The sequence below is a fragment of the Xyrauchen texanus genome, chromosome 31 (genome assembly GCF_025860055.1).
Source record: "Xyrauchen texanus isolate HMW12.3.18 chromosome 31, RBS_HiC_50CHRs, whole genome shotgun sequence".
NCBI lineage: Eukaryota > Metazoa > Chordata > Actinopteri > Cypriniformes > Catostomidae > Xyrauchen > Xyrauchen texanus.
The window spans coordinates 19,048,659-19,068,622 of record NC_068306.1 but is presented as its reverse complement, the minus strand read 5'-3'; the positions used below and the strand labels follow the sequence as shown (position 1 = coordinate 19,068,622).

At 37.7% G+C, this 19,964-nt stretch overlaps 1 protein-coding gene across 1 annotated transcript in view; it reads left to right on the top strand.

Annotated features, from left to right (window-relative positions):
- LOC127625089 (bifunctional heparan sulfate N-deacetylase/N-sulfotransferase 1-like) overlaps positions 1–19,728 on the top strand; it is a 132,927-nt gene extending 113,199 nt beyond the window's left edge. The window contains exons 7-16 of the mRNA XM_052100155.1: positions 649–834; positions 3,389–3,517; positions 4,862–5,044; positions 7,154–7,250; positions 9,308–9,431; positions 11,040–11,214; positions 11,763–11,933; positions 12,017–12,126; positions 13,817–13,919; positions 16,821–19,728. Coding sequence (XP_051956115.1) covers positions 649–834; positions 3,389–3,517; positions 4,862–5,044; positions 7,154–7,250; positions 9,308–9,431; positions 11,040–11,214; positions 11,763–11,933; positions 12,017–12,126; positions 13,817–13,919; positions 16,821–16,940 — 1,398 coding nt within the window. The 3' untranslated portion in view covers positions 16,941–19,728. The remainder of the gene's footprint in view (positions 1–648; positions 835–3,388; positions 3,518–4,861; positions 5,045–7,153; positions 7,251–9,307; positions 9,432–11,039; positions 11,215–11,762; positions 11,934–12,016; positions 12,127–13,816; positions 13,920–16,820) is intronic.
- Positions 19,729–19,964: the final 236 nt, after the last annotated feature.

Below are 19,964 nucleotides of genomic sequence, written 5' to 3'. Positions count from 1 at the left end.
CTCGACATGGCGACAACACTAACCCAACTCATCCTTGCCTCTGCTATAACTACATTTGTTTGAGGGCAGGCCAAAGTAGCCCTTAGGCAGGAAAATGCAAATGTGTTGCGTAGTGATGTAGATACTTTACGGAAGAAATGGCTGGACTATAATCTAGCCGTTTCTTTTAGTTCTTGAGCAGTGTTTTCTGTGGGAGAAAATAACTCCCTTTTGCGTGGACTTTGTTTTTGTAACTTTGCAGACCTGTTACATGCACAAAGAGCTATATTACACACTAAAGGAAAGGTAAAATCCCAAAAAGCATATTAGGGCCTCTTTAAGTATGCCCTTAAAAACTATTCAGTTTTGCATAAAGCCCCTTACTTTTCCTAAGTATACCCAAGTAAAGCCCAACTGACATCAACTAATATTCTTAATTTGGGATGGCAATCGGGGGGCTAAAGTGCTTCTTAACTTTAGCTTTAGGTAGTAATTTTTATTTAATTTTATTTTTCTTTGCATTTGGCACTTAGCTAGTGTTAGTTTTGGACCCTGAATGGCATGCCACCATGTAGGACTAGTAGTGCTGAAGTAGAAGCGCTGTATCTTCAATCATAAATTATCTTTAATGTGTTCATCTTTAAATGATCTCTAACGTGTTCCTTTCAGGAGCATGGCATTCCCACAAACATGGGTTATGCAGTGGCTCCCCATCACTCTGGAGTGTATCCCATCCATATGCAGCTGTACGAGGCCTGGAAGAAAGTGTGGGGCATCAAGGTGACCAGTACAGAGGAGTACCCCCACCTCAAACCCGCCCGCTTCCGCAGGGGCTTCGCCCACAGTGGCATCAATGTAAGGACAATACACAAGTAGGCATTTAAGGTTTTTTAATGCCTCTAAAGCATGGAGAAAGACAGGGAGGTAGTGTGATAAAGAGTGTGGATGCGAACCTGCACCCCAGGTAGCACCAGAGCTCCATGTTGCTAGCATGTGCACTGCACCATGGCTCCAACACGGATTCATTCTTGTATATATAAAAATGGATTAAACTTTTATTTTTGAGTCTGTGTAGTTGTTTAAATTATGATATGCTGAAATCTTCTGCTTGGAATCAGCTAGATAAACCCCAGGCTATTTTATTTACTGTTTGAGCTTGGAACCCCAGTACAGGGTTAAGGGCAAGCTGTCTGTGAAAGTACAATATTATTATTATTATTATTATTTTTTATTTTTTGTGATTTGCCCTAGGGGTCAACAGACAGTGGATGACAAAAGCTTGTTGAATAATGACAGAGCGGTTTGTGTGTGCATGTGAGTGTACAGACACATTAAAATGACCACGGCTGTAAAATATTATGCAGGAAATAAAGAAGAAAACTATATTAAATATTGTTTTCTGAGCTCAGACAACAGCCATTACTCACTTACAGTTAGAAATATATTCATAAAAAAAGATCTAATATTCAAATTAGAGGCAACATCCAGACACGCAATGTAAAGGATAAACGGACACAAAGACAGTTGTTCTCATCCAGTATTTGGAGTAAGGATATATAGTCATTGATAATCTCTGGAAAACAGGTGTGTTTTGCCAATGAAGGCATACTGCAACTTCTATATTCATCCTAATGTGTGTATTTTTATATTTGTTTATTTTGAAGTTCTCACAGTGTGAAGGAAGAAAGACCAGGTGTCTTCAGGGGTTATACTCATTATTACCATAGCTTAAAGCGTTTTCATTCTGTCATTGTAGTCTGTCAAGTAAGATTGTGTATTCAAATCTGTAAGCCACATCATTAGGGCTGATGTTCTATTAGTGGCAGAAACATTCCCTCAGGTCATTTGGGATCATCTTTGGGGAAAAATTTTGCAGTAATTCTATTTCAACATTTCTCAATGCTGAGGTCATACACTTTCTGTTCCAGTTTAAAAGCGGCTCTCAAATGAGGTCACATATTATGGTTGACGAAATACTACATTTTCTCAAAAATGGTCTAATTGCACATGTTGAGCTGTAAACATGGCAAGAAATTTGTCCTATAACTAAAAGCAATGGTTAGTTTTGTTTTTCGGATAAAGCAGTAAGCCTTTGAGAGCTCTTCACGTTGTGCCAAACAAAAAAATCATCACTGTAGCAGATGACATTGAGTGGATTACTGCTTATATGCAATGTAAAAAGTAATATAATAAAAGACACCAATAGTAGAAATCTATTATTTGTTAATTAATTGAAAAAAAATGATGAATAATTTTATAATGATAATATACATAAACTCATTAATCATAATCACAAAAAACACAATAAACAATTTTTACATAACATTCATTACTGTGGGCTGTTTCCGGGAAGTTATTTCAGTTGATGAAATAACTGCAAGAATTAATTTTTATTTGTATATCACTTTCATCATGCATCAAGTGCAGCTCAAAGTGCTTCACCTATCAGTAATTAAAATAATTAAAATTATTTTAAAAATGTTTAAAAAGAATCTATTTTAAATTAAAATAGGTATTTATATTTAAAAAATAAAGATAAAATATGAAAATAAAATTTGCACAAAAATATATAAAACATAAAATGTGGGGCATCCAATCAGATATTAGAGCTAGAACTATGTTTATAATAATGTTTTTGCAATTCGCAAAATTTGTCATTAAAGGGATAGTTCACCCAAAAATGAAGATTTTCTCATTTACTCACCCTCATGCCATCCCAGATGTGTATGACTTTCTTTCTCCCACGGAACACAAAACAAAGATTTGTAGAAGAATATTTCAGCTCTGCAGGTCCATACAGAGTAAATGGGTGCCAAAATGTTGAAGCTCCAAAATCCACAATAGGGCAACATAAAAGTTCTCCAGACGACTCTGGTGGATAGATCGAAATCTTCAGAAGCGATTTGATAGGCGTGAGTAAGATACAGATGAATATGTAAGCTTTTTTTACTATAAATTCTCCTCCCTGCTCAGTTAATCTCCACTTTAGTTTCACTTTCCCATTCTTCTTCTGTCTTTGGTGATTCACGTTCTTTGTGCATATCGCATCCTACTGGGTGTTTAGGAGAATTTATTAGTTTCTCACCGACATCTGTCGTATCATGTCTGAAGATATGGATTTAACCATTGGAGTCAAATGATTACTTTTGTGTTCCCTTAATGTGGATTTTGGCACCCATTCACTTGCATTGTGTGGACCTACAGAGCTGAAATATTCTTCTAAATATCTTAATTTGTGTTCTGCAGAAGAAAGTAAGTCATACACAACTGGGATGCCATGAGGGTGAGTAAATCATGAGGGAATTTTCATTTTTGGGTGTACAATCCCTTTAAAAACAGAAAAATCGCCCACTTGTGGAGGACAGTTGAAATAGTTGTTCTGTTCTGAAGAGAAATGTCTGTTTTTTAGGTGTTACCCAGGCAGACGTGTGGGCTCTTTACTCACACCATCTTCTATAAGGAGTATCCTGGAGGCTCTAAAGAGCTGGACAAACTCATCAGTGGAGGAGAACTTTTCCTCACTGTGCTCCTCAATCCAGTGAGTAATTGCACTGTAGTATTCTTCAAGGTGTCTAAACCAGTGTTTGAATTTTAATGATTTTAAGGCAGGTCAACCTTTAAACATTTTCATGCTGAATATATTAAGGTTTAGAGTTAGGTATTTTTGCATCCCTAGCACAGTTAATGTGAGCTATCATAGACTTTTAAACAAAACCCTGAAGTTTTTGCAAAGACATTTTGCTAAAATATCATAGCAACTAGCGAAGTGGTCTGAATTTGAATGATTTTCTAAAATCCTTCAGCAGTAATCACGAATGACTGGAAATTTCATAGAAAAGTAATTGAAATGTATTGATTGATTTACACCCATCAGCCACAATATTAAAACCATCTGCCTAATATTGTGTAGGTCCCCCTTGTGCTGCCAAAACAGCGCCAACCCACATCTTAGAATAGCATTTTGAGATACTATTCTTCTTTCCACAATTGTTATGAGTTACTGTAGACATTGTCAGTTCAAACCAGTGTGGCCATTCTCTGTTTACCTCTCTCATCAACATGGCATTTTGGTCAGTAGAACTGCCGCACACTGGATGTTTGTTTTTTTTGGGCACCATTCTGTTTAATTTCTAGAGACTGTTGTAATTGTAAATCCCTGGAGATCATCCAACAGACATCCATACGATTATTTAATCAGCCAATCGTGTGGCAGCAGTGCATAAAATCATGCAGATATGGGTCAGGAGCTTCAGAAATTTTCACATCAACCATCAGAATTGGGAAAAAATGTGATCGCAGTGATTTGGACTGTGGCATGATTGTTGGTGTCATATGGGCTGGTTTGAGAATTTCTGTAACCGCTTATCTCCTGGAATTTTCACACACAACAATCTCTAGAATTTACTCCGTATGGTGCCAAAAACAAAAAACTTCCAGTGAGTGGCAGTTCTGCGGATGGAAATGCGTTGTTGATGAGAGAGGTAAACAGAGAATGGCAGACTTGTTCAAGCTGACAAAGTCTATGGTAACTCAGATCTGTACAATTGTGGTGAGAAGAATAGAATCATAGAATGCTATTCTGAGATGCAGGTTGGCGCCGTTTTGGCGGCACGAAGGGGACCTACACAATCTTAGGGTGGTGGTTTTAATGTTGTGGTTGATGGGTGTTAAAATGTTTAGAACATGTACTTATTAAGGACACCCCCAAACCGTTGATTTGTTTTTTTAAAATGATCACAGTATGAATCACCGAAGGATGTCTGCTGTGAGAATATGATAGATGCATCTAAATTAGATCAGCAGTTATTTTGAAATCCACTGTTAACAGCATGTCATTGAGGAAAATCTGCTTCTCTTGACTTTATGCCTCATTTCAAACCAGATCAGTATTTTCATGACCCACCTCTCCAACTATGGGAATGACCGTCTTGGCTTGTACACCTTCAAGAACCTGGTGAAATTTGTCCAGATGTGGACCAACCTGAAGCTACAGACTCTCCCACCTGTACATCTGGCCCAGAGATATTTCCAAATCTTCCCAGAAGAACGGGAGCCCATTTGGCAGGTAACAGAAGTGCACTATGAGGCCCATTTCATCCTCAGGAATAATTTTGGAAACAAATACAAGTTTATTTTGTTATAGTAGATCAGTGAAGGCTGAATTGTGTGACTGTAATGTGAAGTGAAGGCTTTCTTATGGCTGTCTGCACATTTACTCTGATGTACAAAGAGTGAAAATGGATTTCCATGTAGCCCGCCAGAATTCAGAGTATGCTATTTTTGAAACTGGTTCCAACAATTCAGTTCAAAGTCAGTGGAAATGTGGAAGATCCATCTTTCTCTCTCTGTCTTTCCCTTCTCTCTACCCATTTAAATGTTTCCAGCGTCTTTACTACTTCGTTTCGCTCTTTCAAACTGTTGTTTTGTTTCACCCTGAGAGAAAGAGAAAGTAGGAGTCTGAAAGCTTTAAATCCTCCTTTGATCTTTCTTGTTTCCTGTCAAGGTTGAGGTCCCATCTTTTCTGTCTGTTCTCTGACGTTCCACAGATTGCCCTTCTCTGAATAATCTTCTTTCCTCTGTAGTTGTTTTCCCAAAAAAAATCTACAGGCTGCTGTTACATGCAGAGTTTTTCTTTTCTTTTAGACTTAATACAGCATGTCCACATTTACTGTTAACAAAAACTGTGATCTTATGAGTGAATTTGTCATAAACATTCACAAACAGTTTAATTTGACAAAGCACTGATGTGAACTCAAATGCCACTCTTCGTTCATCTTTAGTGCAATGATGCTAGTGTTAGCCGCTTATCTCCTCATTAGAACACACAGTTGTTGGGCATGGTGTGCTGATAGATTTTAGGCACTTTATACAAATAGATGGTTAACATTTACTTTTTTAAAGAATAAAGGGCTGTTCAGACTGACTCCTTTTCTTGCGCTAAAAAAGCAGAATGCACGCAAGTGTCTCGAGACAAGTTTTTTGAAACATCTTCTAAAGATCTAAAAAAAAACATTGCTGCTCCTGCTCTAGACATGTGAAAAAAGTTAAATCTGGTGCAACAGTTCATTGAAAAAGGGAGAGCCAAGTCAAAGTTAATTTTTCAATATTATGCCACAAATGCTGTCGATTGAGCTTAACTTGTATTGAACCCTGAATATTCCTTTAAAGACATTAGTCTAGCACATGGTTACATAGTAAAACAATAGGAAATACTATGTGGATGGATGCAAAAAAATATTTTTTTTGTAACTGTTCAAAACATGAATAGAAAATAAAACTGCTCATATAATATTTAGTTTGACCTGTGTTTAGTGATTACTGAAATCTAAGCACATTTTTTCACTGACTAGTTATTGAAAAAGAAAAAAATGACTTCATATTCCAATCGTTCCAGTCCATATTTTGTTCTTTTTCATGGAAAGTGCCATATGCTTTGCTAATTTAGATGCCGCAACCCAGACTGCATGCTTTAATAGTGAGGGGCATGGCTTAAAACCATTGGTTCATTACTGCTGTTACACTCTTCTCGAGTTGTGATGGATGAAGGGTTATAATGGCTGCCACCAGACCATTTTCTCCAAAGATGCTTCAGAGCTGTTGACAGAGCCTGGTTCATGGTTTATGCTTCTGATTTTAACTTTGTAATCCCATAAAACAACCACCTTTGGAATGTTATTATTGCTAGTTTAACCTCTTATTTGGTAGACCCACCTGAGAGACAGAGTGGACACAGCTATTGTTGGGTTAACTCGGAACTATAAAGGGTTAGCCATGGTTATTCCTTTTTATTTTAGGGTTAACCCTATAATAGCTGCGTCCACTCTGTCTCTCAGGTGGGTCTGCCAGTGAAGAGGTGAATAGCCAAGTCTGAATTAATATTACATTTACTTGTTATTGAACTCTGTTGATATGTTCAAAGATATTTCACATGCATAGCTTGTTTGATTAGATAAACACCATCCTCCAGTAACACCGTTTTCTTCTGTTAAATAAGTCCACACGACAAGTCTCACTATGGGTAATGTTGTGAGACGGTAGGGTGAATGAAAGTACATTCTACTGTCAACTTGTTGGTTTTTGAAATGTGTAACAATAGGCATGCTGCTGTGTTTTTGATTGTAAATGTGGTTATGATTATGAGTACTTCACTTTAGCTTGTATCTTACCCTTACAGGACCCCTGTGAGGACAAAAGACATAAAGACATTTGGTCTAAAGAGAAGACATGCGACCGTTTTCCCAAGCTGCTTATCATTGGACCTCAGAAGACTGGTGAGTGTTGTCTGCTCATGACACATCCACAGATGTCGAGCAATGCATGCACTTGCGCCATCTAGCTGTGCTGGAAAGTCATAGATTTTTGAAGACCGTTAAAAACTATTTTCGAGCTTGTTGTAATCTCATTACAGGGCCAAGCAGTGAGTATTTTATTTATTTATCTGTTGTTTTTTTATTTTTATTTGAAAGCCCAACGTTGCCGGCCAAGGGTCTGTGAATGCATGTCGGGTACAGTTTTATTTCATGTACTGGCTCATAGCAAATGAAGGCAGATTGTTCCAGATCCCTCCATCCCGAGGCTTTCTGCTGCATCTGTGACTACTCCTTAATAAATGTGGATCTCAGTTTTACAGCATTGACTAATTAAACTTCTAAAAGATGTCTTCAGGGAGTAATTGCCCACGTTAAGACTGGGAAGTAAAATGACTGTTAATCTTCTCAATAAAAACTGGATTATGGGGTTGGGACTCAGAATTTTTACACTGTTATTACTTCAACCTCTTGGGCTCTCTTGTCAGCTAACTGCCTCAATTTTGTGAGCTTTTGCACCTTTCTTATCTTAACTGTGACTTAAGTTTTCCTGCCTGTTGGATTGGACTCCTTTAACACCGAACTTATTCTTCATATGAACAGCTTGGGAACAGTTGGTTATGACCCTGCGTTTAGTGCTATCAAATATAGCATAAATGCACATGTGTGCATGTGAGACGAGATATGGCTTCTATTGGACCAGCTATTTGTTTGTTTCTTAGATATTGGTAGACAACGCCCCCCATATAAATTGTGTTTTGTAGGTGCCTTCATATTTTATGTACTATGCTATTTTTACACTTGCTAATATATTTAAATTTATGTTAAATATCTGCATTCTATATCAAATTTAATTATGCAAAATAAAGGAGATAATGTGCAGTCATGTGGTAATTATTGCAAAATAGGACAATAATTCCAGTTTGTCTAGACAGGGCAATAAGGGCTTCACACTGAACGGTTATATTTTGCAAAAATGCCCAACTGAATTTAGTTTATCCTCCTTATTACATGGCTACTTACCAAATCATTAAATAAATGGACATGAAAATTTTATTTTAAGTTGAGTTAATTTTATTATGTGAAAAGAGGGTGCAGAGTGAAATGAGAGACATGAAACTATGTAGGAAATCAGTTGCCTCGTACAACGGTCAATTATTTAGTTTAGCAGTCAATATACCAACATATTTGGCCATACAGAATCAGAATCAGCTTTATTGCCAGGTATGCTTACATGCAACAGAAGGCAACAGTTCAAAAAGGTATTGGACTGGGTGAGTGGGGTCCAGAGTGATTTTAGCCTTTTTCCTCACTCTGCAAGTGTACAGTTCTTGAAGGGAGGGCAGGGGCCAACCAATAATCCTCTCAGCAGTCCGAACTATTCTTTGTTGTCGTCTGATATCCGATTTCGTAGCTGCACCAAACCAGACAGTTACTGAACTGCAGAGGACAGACTCAATGACTGCTGAGTAGAACTGTATCAGCAGTGCCTATGGCAGGTGGAACTTCCTCAGCTGGCGAAGGAAGTACAACCTCTGCTGGGCCTTTTTCACAATGGAGTCAATGTGGGTCTCCCACTTCAGGTGCTGTGAGATGGTAGTGCCCAGGAACCTGAATGACTCCACTGCTGCCACAGTGCTGTTTAGGATAGTGAGAGGGGTCAGTGTTGGGGTGTTCCTCCTAAAGTCCACAATCATCTCCACCATTTTGAGTGTGTTCAGCTCCAGGTTGTTAAATACAATGCAGTGATTGACCTGTCTGAATCAAGTATTCAAGAGAGTCCTGTAATAATACATGATGATTAAATAACAAAACGGTACCTGATAGGCTATTGTTACAGGTTCACCCCAAACCACATAGAACATTGAGAGAAATGAGCAATGTCAAGCTAAACGATCAGGAGAACTCGTTACCAAAATAGTTCTTGGTTGCAGCCCTAGTGAGATATTATGCACCATGTTTTATTTACAGAATAAAGCTCTAATTCTGTTTGTTCAATCACTGATTTGTTCTTCATTCAGGAACCACTGCCCTATATCTGTTTCTTGGCATGCATCCCGATTTGACCAGCAACTACCCCAGCAAGGAAACCTTTGAGGAAATCCAGTTTTTCAATGGCCGAAACTACCACAAAGGCATTGACTGGTGCGTTGTGCCCTTTCTCTCTCTTATTCTGAACAGAAATGTTCCCTCTTTGGAATGTTGTTGTTGTTGTTGAAATGTTGTTTTTTCAGGATTATGCCTGATTTCACATCAAAAAGCTCTTGTAAATTACTGTGAATTACAAAGTTTAAGGTCTGGTAAGCTTTGAAGTTTGGAGTGTTAAGAGACGGAGGCTAATGTTCCCCTTAGAGGAAGTGATTTTAGGTCAAAACAAGGCACCCCTTTCACCATCAAGTCTTTCTTTCCACAGCTAACAGAATGGGTGCAATGTGGCTTATTACAATACATTTCACTTGACAAAGACCACATTTAAGAAAACCGTTTATTCCATGGTTTTCTCTGAAAGCGGTGTTCTGAAACATCATGTACAAGAACGTTGATTTCCTTATGCCATTTAAGGGATTAAGACAAAGCGGTTTAACACACCTCGGTTTCTCCCAGAGATCTTGGCTTATTTTGGCAATGTAAATGCATAAGCAGCATTCTAACCGGTTTTTGAGGAGTGGGCATATGTGTGAACAGCCTGGTTAACAAACGTCATAGGATGGAGCCCAACAAGTCATCACAGCGGAAAGAATTCAACATTTCTAGGAGTACAGTGGGAAAAGCACATACATGATATGCTATACCCATTTATACACACCAATGTAAAATATTAGCTGTCCCTCACATTTGTGTATATGTACTCTTACATAATGGGAATCCCTGAGTTTTATGTAATTGGGAAAACCCCACAATTGCAGCGCAATTCCCCTGCATGTCATAATAGAAAGCTAAAGAAACATACACAGCAACAACTCTGAAATACCTGGAAATAAAGCGAAAAAGCCTGAATTAAATAGCGAGGTCTTCCTCAGATCTCATGTTTGCTATTTATAAGAGCATCGTGGGAAAATTACGTTGTTGTGGATAAAGCTGTTTACTGAACAGTCCGGATGTATACGGGAGTACAGAGAAAGCCGCAAACACAGATCATGTAAATGCATACAACAATTTAGAAACTTATGCAGCTTTCTCGCAATAAATGGCTTTCTGTTGTCCGTGTATATGTAGTCAAAGATAGACAGTGTTGCAACAATGCTATTAAATAGGAAAGTTTTAAATTGCCATTTCCATGCCTGGAATAGTCGTGGATAAATGTTTAGAAGTCATGGTAAAATCATGTACATTTCTCTAGTAAGTGGAAGTTCTAATTTTACTTGATATTGCTTGTGTAGAGTAAAACTTGTCCACATATTTTGCCCCCAAGCCAGCTTGATAACACTTATGGCAGATTTGTTATTGTAGACATTTGTGCAAGTATATTAATTTAAAAGTTTTAATTCAAAATTTGATCCCTAAAATATTTTTAATTCTTATCTTGATCGACTAGAAAGGTAAATGGAAATTCATTGGCCAAAAAGTGTGGGAACTTTATGTGAAATATATTTTTCACAGGTGTTGGCATGTACAGTATTTGTGCCCTGTGGCCTTATATTTTCTCAGAAATCGCTTTGGTTTGTGTTAAACAGAAGTGTGGCCTATATTTAATAAATTTATTGGTGACTGCTTTCATTTTGTGTTTGTGTGTGTGCTTTTCTGTCATTATAGGTACATGGAGTATTTCCCACTACCTTCCAACACTAGCTCAGATTTCTACTTCGAGAAAAGCGCAAACTACTTTGACTCAGAGGTCGCGGCCCGGCGAGCAGCTGCTCTTCTGCCCAAAGCCAAAATCATCACCATTCTCATCAACCCTGCTGACAGAGCCTATTCCTGGTACCAGGTCAGTCTCAAAGTGCTCATGTGTCATTCACTCAAATCCAGGGTTAGCTAAGGTCATGATTTCTGCTCTGGACAGTAGGTATAAAATTGTATTTTATTTGTATTATTATTTTAAAGGAGAGAAGATGTGGTAAAGAGGTTGTAAATGGCAGCATCTACAGAACAACATGTTCTACATGTGTTTTTTTTATTTGTTCTCTTAAGTCCTCTGATAATAGTGCAGGTTTCTTGATCCAAAAGCTGTCATGAGTTATTTAATTAGTAATTAACTATTTAAGACATCAATATGTAGATGATTTCTGTTTATTTGTTAACCTCTGTGTATTGGTGCAGTTCACACTGTCATTCATTAGGTAGGTAGATATATGTGGGCGGTCTTATGTTAATGTGTATTTGGTTGACATATCAATCAGGCGGTTTTACATTGACAACTTTGAGTATTTTTACAGTACATCAAACTATTTTACTTCTTTCGGAGTGTTTGAAATTATAATTTCATTAATTAATTATAATTAATGATATGTCACTCATTGTCATTTCTGTGTCCAGCATCAGAGGGCTCATGATGATCCTGTGGCAAAAAAATATACATTCCATGACGTTATCATCGCTGGCCGGGACACGCCTATCAAACTGAGAGTCCTGCAGAGCCGTTGCCTGGTTCCCGGTTTATATGCCACACACCTACAGCGCTGGCTCACACACTATCACCCCAGCCAGGTATCATCTCTGTTCCCCTTATGTCTATAGTTGCATGTATGAGGATGATTCAATGTCTTTGGTAAAACTATTTTTCTTCTCAGATCCTTGTTCTGGATGGTCAGATGCTGAGGACAGAACCATCTTTAGTGATGGACAAAATCCAGAAGTTTCTAGGCCTGACTAACACCCTCAACTACCACAAGATCCTTGCGTAAGCTTCCGAGATAAAGCCAAACACTCAGTGGGGAATTCACTAAGAATGAATGGCGCCTGTTGAAATCGCAAACACTCCCAAACATTTGCCATTGAATACGATTTGCTTGGTGCAATTCCCCATCTTCCAGATCCTCTCTGAGTTCTAGTTTGTTGAGGAAAACATAATTTACTGTACAGACTGTACAAAATTCAGGGTACCGCTTTCTTTGGGCAGTATTAGTGCAACTTTACTTGCGGCAGGCAAATGTTGCAGAGTTGTATAAGGCTGTAAATAATTAGCTTAATTTACATGGAAAGGAGGCGTGTTTAGGCTGAAAAGAATGACAATTACTTTATTTAAATAGGCAGGAGCAACACTATTTTAATTAATTTAGCGTACCTAGTTAAACGGGATTGCACATGGTTGGCAAAGACGCATATTTTTTAGCTAGAAAACTGTGTTTCAGTTACACAACTTTTTAATGAATTCGCCCCTCAAAGCTTATCATTTATTTTTGATGACTGAAAATTAATAGCCTTCGGCAGTCATTAACATTCACTCTATTATTGAACACTTGAGGTGTGTTTGCTTTGAAGTGTTTGACATCAGGCCTGTCCTGATGGATCCCATTAGTCTGACAGGATAACAAGAGTGCTTGTTAATTCCCTGCCTTTCCTACAACCTCATGTACATTCTTTCTCTTAAAGGTATAGGTATCAGCCAAAAACGAAGATTCTGTCATTTATTCAACCTTGTGTTGTTCCTGACCTATATAACTTTTGGTGATGCAAAAGGAGATGTTAGGCAGTCACCATTCACTTTCATTGTATGAGGAAAAAGATGCAATGAATATGAATGATGACTAACATTCTGCCTAATATCTCATATTGTGTTCCACAGAAGAAATGAATTAATGTGGGTTTGTAATAACATGAGGAGCGAGTGAATGATAGAATTTAAAATTGTGTTAACTATTTCTTAAAGGTATAGTTCACCCAAAAAATGTAATTTATTCACCCTCAGAAACAAAGATTTGTAGAAACATATTTCAGCTTTGTTGGTCCATATAATGCAATTTAATGGTGTTCACACATCTGTAGCTCCAAAAATCACACAAAGTAAGACTCCATAAGATTCCAGTGGTTAATTTAATATCTTCAGAAGCATTATAATAGGTGCGGGTAAAAAAACTGATCAAAAGTATTTTTTTACTCTAAATCTCCACTTTCACTTTTACATCTGAAAGTGAAAGTTAAAGTGGAGATTTACATTTAAAAAAGGACATTAATATCACATAAGGTGTGATATTGTTCTAAAACTCTTTGCTTCTGCTCTGCTGAAGAAAGAAGTCATTACATCTGGGATAGCATGAGGGTGAATAATTGAAAAGAGAATTTAAATTTTTGGGTGAACTGTCCCTTTAAGCGTCAACTCCTGCTACTAGTCTCTTTTCTTTCTCTCTCTCTGTCCTCTCGTACTTGTTCTCTGTGGTCTCTTGCGCTGTACCACATAAACACATAAGCAGTAACATCTGTCAGACACTTCTCCTGATAGACAATGAAGATGGTTTGTCCTGTTTTAGGCTCTCAGGAGGCCTCGCTATGCACCATCTGTTTGTTATGTTCCCTTTTGATTTGGCTGATGTGGCAACATGCTCCTATTTTTGCTGCCCATCCTACATTTTTTCCCTTCCCTCCTACTGCAGGTTTGATCCGAAGAAGGGCTTCTGGTGCCAGCTGATAGATGGAGGCAAGACAAAATGCCTGGGGAAGAGTAAGGGGAGGAGATATCCTGACATGGATGTTGATGTAAGATTATAATATGATTTCATTTCAGTCTTTTAGTCAAGAAGACCATACCAGTCTTTTTGTATTTGTTAGAAATCATGAAGAGTTGGTCTGTTGTTAAAGATATCATATTTCCTATTTAAATAGAAATTCTATTTATTCTGTTAATAATTGTCCCTGGTCTTGTGCACGATTCAACAGTGCACATTATTCTAAAGAAAAAACATGTCCGACAACTTTTTTGCTGAAGTAACCAAGGCCACGTATGCAAGAAAAGACAAGCCAACTGCTGTTTACATTTTTCTGAATGATTTTAAGCTAGTGTTGCTCCCCCATTATGCAGTTACTATAGAGTGGTTTGCTAGGTGGTTGCCAAGAGCCTCCCTCAAGTCTCTGTTACTCTGGTCACTATATATTGTTTTGGTCCTTCCTTCATGTAAGTCTATAGAATTATATAAATGTAATAACTTATGATAGTAGTAGCACAACTCTCCTCAACAAGCATCATGATTTTAGGTTTAATTTGTGCCCATTGTACAAATAGGGCACTTCAGATTTCTTTAAATCCCAAACCTTAAGTATGAGACATAGTTATAAAATATAATAGGAAATTCATATAACAGGATTAGCAGGCACTACTAATAATTGCATTGCCTAAATAAAGTAAAGTTTCATATTACATTATATTCTGTTTAATATTCTGTTTCACTCAGAATGTTGCCTTACAGAAGCTTTATGTGTTGCAGATGCCCTTTCATGTTGTATAACATTCTGATTCTGTAAGACTATTGAATTAGTACTCATTCTTTTCTAGTCACTTCAGGGTCATTCATACTCATGCTGGAATATTTTCTAGAAGGGCGCAGCAATTTCAGTCAGAGTATGATAAAGAGAGGCTCCGTTGGATGCTGAGGACCTTGATGTTACCTTGAGGCTTCTTGGCAGACACATCAAAGTTAATGAGGAGTGAAAGAACAGACTGATGTGGCCTGCCATTGCAGACACTGTAGGAGTAGATGCACTTCAATGAGAGAGAGCAGTAGATTGAGTGCAAAGCTGTAGTTTACAGGTTCATGACCCTTTTTGAGCCCGAGTTATTTGGTTAAATATTAACCTGTTTTAAAAACTGAAGTGTGTAATTTCTGTGCCACAAGTATCACCAAACAGAATTACAAAAATAATGGCTGCTTTCAAACAGAGTTTTTGAAAATTCCTCAATTTTTCCATTGGTTGTCCAAACAGATAGTTCTGTGTCAAACTCACATCATTGGACATACAGTTGAAGTCAGAAGTTTACATACACTTAGGTTGAAGTCATTAAAACTCTTTCTTTTTTTTTACCACTCCACAGATTTTATATTAGCAAACTATAGTTTTGGCAAGTCGTTTAGGACATCTACATTGTGCACGAGTAATTTTTCCTGCAATTGTTTACAGACATATTGTTTCACTTTTAATTGACTATATCACAATGCCAGTGGTTCAGAAGTTTACATACACTAAGTTAACTGTGCCTTTAAGCAGCTTGGGAAATTCCAGAAAATGATGTCAAGCCTTTAGACATTTAGCCAATTAGCTTCTGATAGGAGGTGTACTGAATTGGAGGTGTACCTGTGGATGTATTTTAAGATCTACCTTTAAACACAGTGCCTCAGGAAAACAATTGTGGACCTCCACAAGTCTGGTTCATCCTTGGGAGAAATTTTCAAACACCTGAAGGTACCACTTTAATCTGTACAAGCAATAGTACGCATGTATAAACACCATGGGACCACGCAGCCATCATACCGCTCAGGAAGATAGAGATGAACGTAGTTTGGTGTGAAAAGTGCAAATCACTCCCACATCAACAGCAAAGGACCTTGTGAAGATGCTTGAGGAAACAGGTAGACAAGTATGTATATCCACAGTAAAGCAAGTAATATATCGACATAACCTGAAAGGCTGCTCAGCAAGGAAGATGCCACTTCTACAAAACTGCTACAAAAAAAAAAACAGATTACAGTTTTCAAGTGTACATGGGGACAAACATTTTACTTTTTGGAGAAATGTCCTCTGGTGTAATGAAACAAAAATTGAACTGTTTGGCCATAATGACCATCATTATGTTTGGAGGAAAAAGGGTGAGACTTGCAAGCCGAAGAATACCATGGGGGTGGCAGCATCATGTTGTGGGGGTGCTTTGTTGCAGGAGTGACTGGTGTACTTCACAAAATAGATGGCATCATGAGGAAGGAAAGTCATGAGGATATATTGAAGCAACATCTCAAGACATCAGCCATGAAGTTAAACCTTGGTTGCAAATGGATCTTCCATATGGACAACGCATACCTCCAAAGTTGTGGCAAAATGGCTTGAGGACAACAAAGTCACGGTATTGGAGTGGCCATCATAAAGCCCTGACCTCAATCCTATAGAGAATTTGTGGGCGGAACTGAAAAAGTGTGTGCGAGCATGGAGGCCTAAATATCTAACTCCGTTACACCAGTTATGTCTGGAGGAATGGGCCAAAATTCCAGCAACTTATTGAGAGAAGCTTGTGGAAGGCTACACGAAACATTTAAAGTTAAACAATTTTAAGGCAATGCTACCAAATACTAACAAAGTGTATGTAAACATTCCCACTGGAAATGTAATGAAAGAAATAAAAGCTGAAATAAATAATTCTCTCTACTATTATTCTGACATTTCACATTCTTAAAATAATGATCCTAACTGACCTAAGACAGGGAATGATTTCTAAGATATATGTCAGGAATTGTGAAAAACTGAGTTTTAATGTATTTGGTAAATGTGTTTGTACATTTCTGACTTCAACTGTATGTTTGAATCCAGCTTCTGACATTTCCCATTGTCCCCAACATTTCCTATCTTCTCTGTACATGTAAGCAGAGAAAATAACCTTATCCTTTTCCTCCACAGTCCCGGACCTTTCTGAGAGAATACTACCATGAGCACAACATTGAGCTCTCGAAGCTGCTGTACAAAATGGGCCAGCCGCTGCCTAGTTGGCTCAGAGAGGAGCTGCTCCACAGCACGTAGTCTGAGGAGGGGGTGGGGACACAATGGTCAGACTCGGACACCTCTCTTCTAATTTTGAGGGGACATGCCCTCTTGTCCACTCCTGTCCGCCATCGGCCATGGCGGTTGGTCAAGTGTCCTCCAGTGGCCTTTCGGACCTCCTGTTCGGGGTACTTAGCTTCTAGAGGACAAGATGGAGAGGTTGAGAAAAAGGCAAGGAAGATGCACTATGGTGCACCCATGTATCTGTTCTGTTTTGGAGAACAGTGAAGGGCCTAAGACAGAGCCTTGGGTTATACCCACCAAAATACCTCAACACAAAAGTTGGATCAGAAATAGAGGCTTCAAAAATACATTATACTGCTCTGGTGTTTTGAAGTGCTCAGTAATAATGTCAGAACAAATGGACACCCTCATACGCAGCATGGGAGAAGGAGTGCACTCTACGGACAACACATAAGTCAATAACAGATAAACAAGTGCCAGGGTAGAAACTTAAAGTCAGACTTTCTTTGTTTCCTTTGTTAAATCTTCTTTTAACACTCATTTCATGTGTTGTGTTGCACAACACAAGGCTTTTTGCCTTGTAGTGTAATTCTTCTGTTTTAAACTGTTTTGAATTCATAGAATATTGAGTCCATTTGTTACAGGTGCATCCTCCAGGCTTCAAATGTGACATTTAAAGGAAAATTAATTATGATGTATTTATGGCTATTAGCTGCAAATTCACAGGACAACTTAATGCGTGATAAATTGTGGTACTAAAACACAGATAAGCTACAACCATAATCAATGTGACTGTAAATATGAAACTGTAAAAAAGCTGTGTGTGTTGATGGCTCATTGTATGTGCTGTATCTGCCTTAATGCAACTTTATCAAGCCAATTAAGGTTAAATTCACAAAATATGAGCTGAGTTTTTTTTGACATGCCTTGAGGGGCTGATCTTTTAATCTTAATTTTAACAATGAATGTCGAGAGCTGGATCCACAGGTTATTTTGGCATTATATCGCCAATCTTACTGGTGTTCATTCGTTTTTTTCAGTGACTGTATTGTCGTTTTAATAATGATTCATAGATCTCCCACCAATGATAATTTATCATTTTTTTAGTTTTTTTAAGGAATGTTTTTCCCCTCAATTTTATGTGATTGTATAGCATATCACAACATCTCATCACATTTCATTCAGGGTTGACACCAGAATGTGTCCAGGAATGTATTGCTTCTGCCAAGAGATCGTTTAAAAGGCCATTTATATGAGATGTGTTTTGTAGGAACTGTTGATCGCTACTGAATTGTATGAATTACACCCATGAATGTAAGCGAGGATGCTATAAAATATGCATAATGCCTTTTTAGTGGCATGCAGGGCAGTCCATGGAAAGTCCCACAAAGCAACATAACCCAGTACTGGGACAAAATTAAACCACTGTGTAAATGGATTTTATTTCTCAAAATTGTGCTGCTGAAATGAGAAGTCATGAAACGAACCCAAATCTCATTTGATGTAAAACAAAATTAATTGCATTTAAAATGAATAATTATAAAATTAATTTTGCTCTTTTCCTTTTTTCCATTTGTCTTTGAAAAGTTTTTGTGCACTTTCATCTGTACTTCCATGCACAATTGCTTCACACAGCATATATCGGTCTCTTCTAACAGCTGTGTAATGTCATCCAAAGAGGGCATTCATCATCTTTTTCGACTACGGTCAGACACTAACTGGCGTTCGTCATTTGATGGCTTCCCATTTCTATTCAGGGCCTTGTCTGTAAGTGCAGCTTGTGGTCAAACCATCTTCCAAAGCATTTCATAATGAAAACACATGTGGGTTCTGCAAAAAAAAAAAAAAAAAGAACGGCACGGAAAAGTAAAGAGTGAACTTAGTTTAATCTTTAAATTACTCCAGATATCCCCTGCTTTAGGAGGGACACTTGTGTATGGGATTAAGTGTGCTCAATGGCACAGTTAAATATATTATCGATGAAGAACTGACAGTATCTCAGAGCGTTTATTTTCAATAATACAGATTTTGTTTTTACTTATTTGTAAAAACTGTAACTACACGTTATTTTCTTCATTGACCTCAAAGTATGATGCTTGAGAAGCACAATGTGTTTGTTGTTGACCAAGGAGTGGAAAAACAATGTGTATATCTTCTGTAAGGATATCACTCCACACAAAGGTTTTGCACTGAACCACAGGAAGACTTTAGGGTCCATGGAACATTTTGTATTAGCGGTAACTTTGAGATAGTTTTACTGGGTCTTGGTTTGAATGCAAGTAAAATTTACAACTATCTACAATTCAGAACCAAGCACCTCACATGCTGCTCTTGGGTTTGTCATAATCACACATGTAATACTCTTTTTCTGTATCATAATTTAGTATTCCTGCTCCTTGGCTGACAACTGACATCTAATAATGCAATATTGTGTTTCCTGGTAAAATGGGAAAGTTTGCACCAAGCACAAATTAAGTTTTAATGAAATTTCGGTCGCATTGTACAGAACCCATTTATTATGAGTGAATGGAACAAAGAGAGAATATAAGATATGAATGGACTGTAGTTGTTATGGTTTTTTATATTCTGACCACATACAGAGGTGCAGAGTGGTGACTTGTGACTTTCACACTGCCAATATTGTGCTTTCTGTATCATAATGTAGGGTATCAGTAAATAGAAATAAAATAACTAAGGAAATAATCATCTGGACTATACAATCAAACCTACCATTGTTAATATTTTTTATTGTTGGTAGCCAATATTTTTGTGATTTGCAAATAAAGAAACCACTGTCTTTTTACTTCTGTTTGTCCTTCTTTCAGCAAGTGAAATATCAGCGGCATAAATCTGGGATGTTTTTATTTTTACAATTTATTAGGTACACCTGTACACCTACTTATGTGATTATCTAGTCAGCCAATCGTGTGGTAGCAGTCCAATGTATAAAATCATTCAGATACAGGTTAGGAGCGTCAGTTAATGTTAATGTTCCCCATTTCTTTTCCCCAGAATGGGGAAAGAAATTGATCTCAGTGA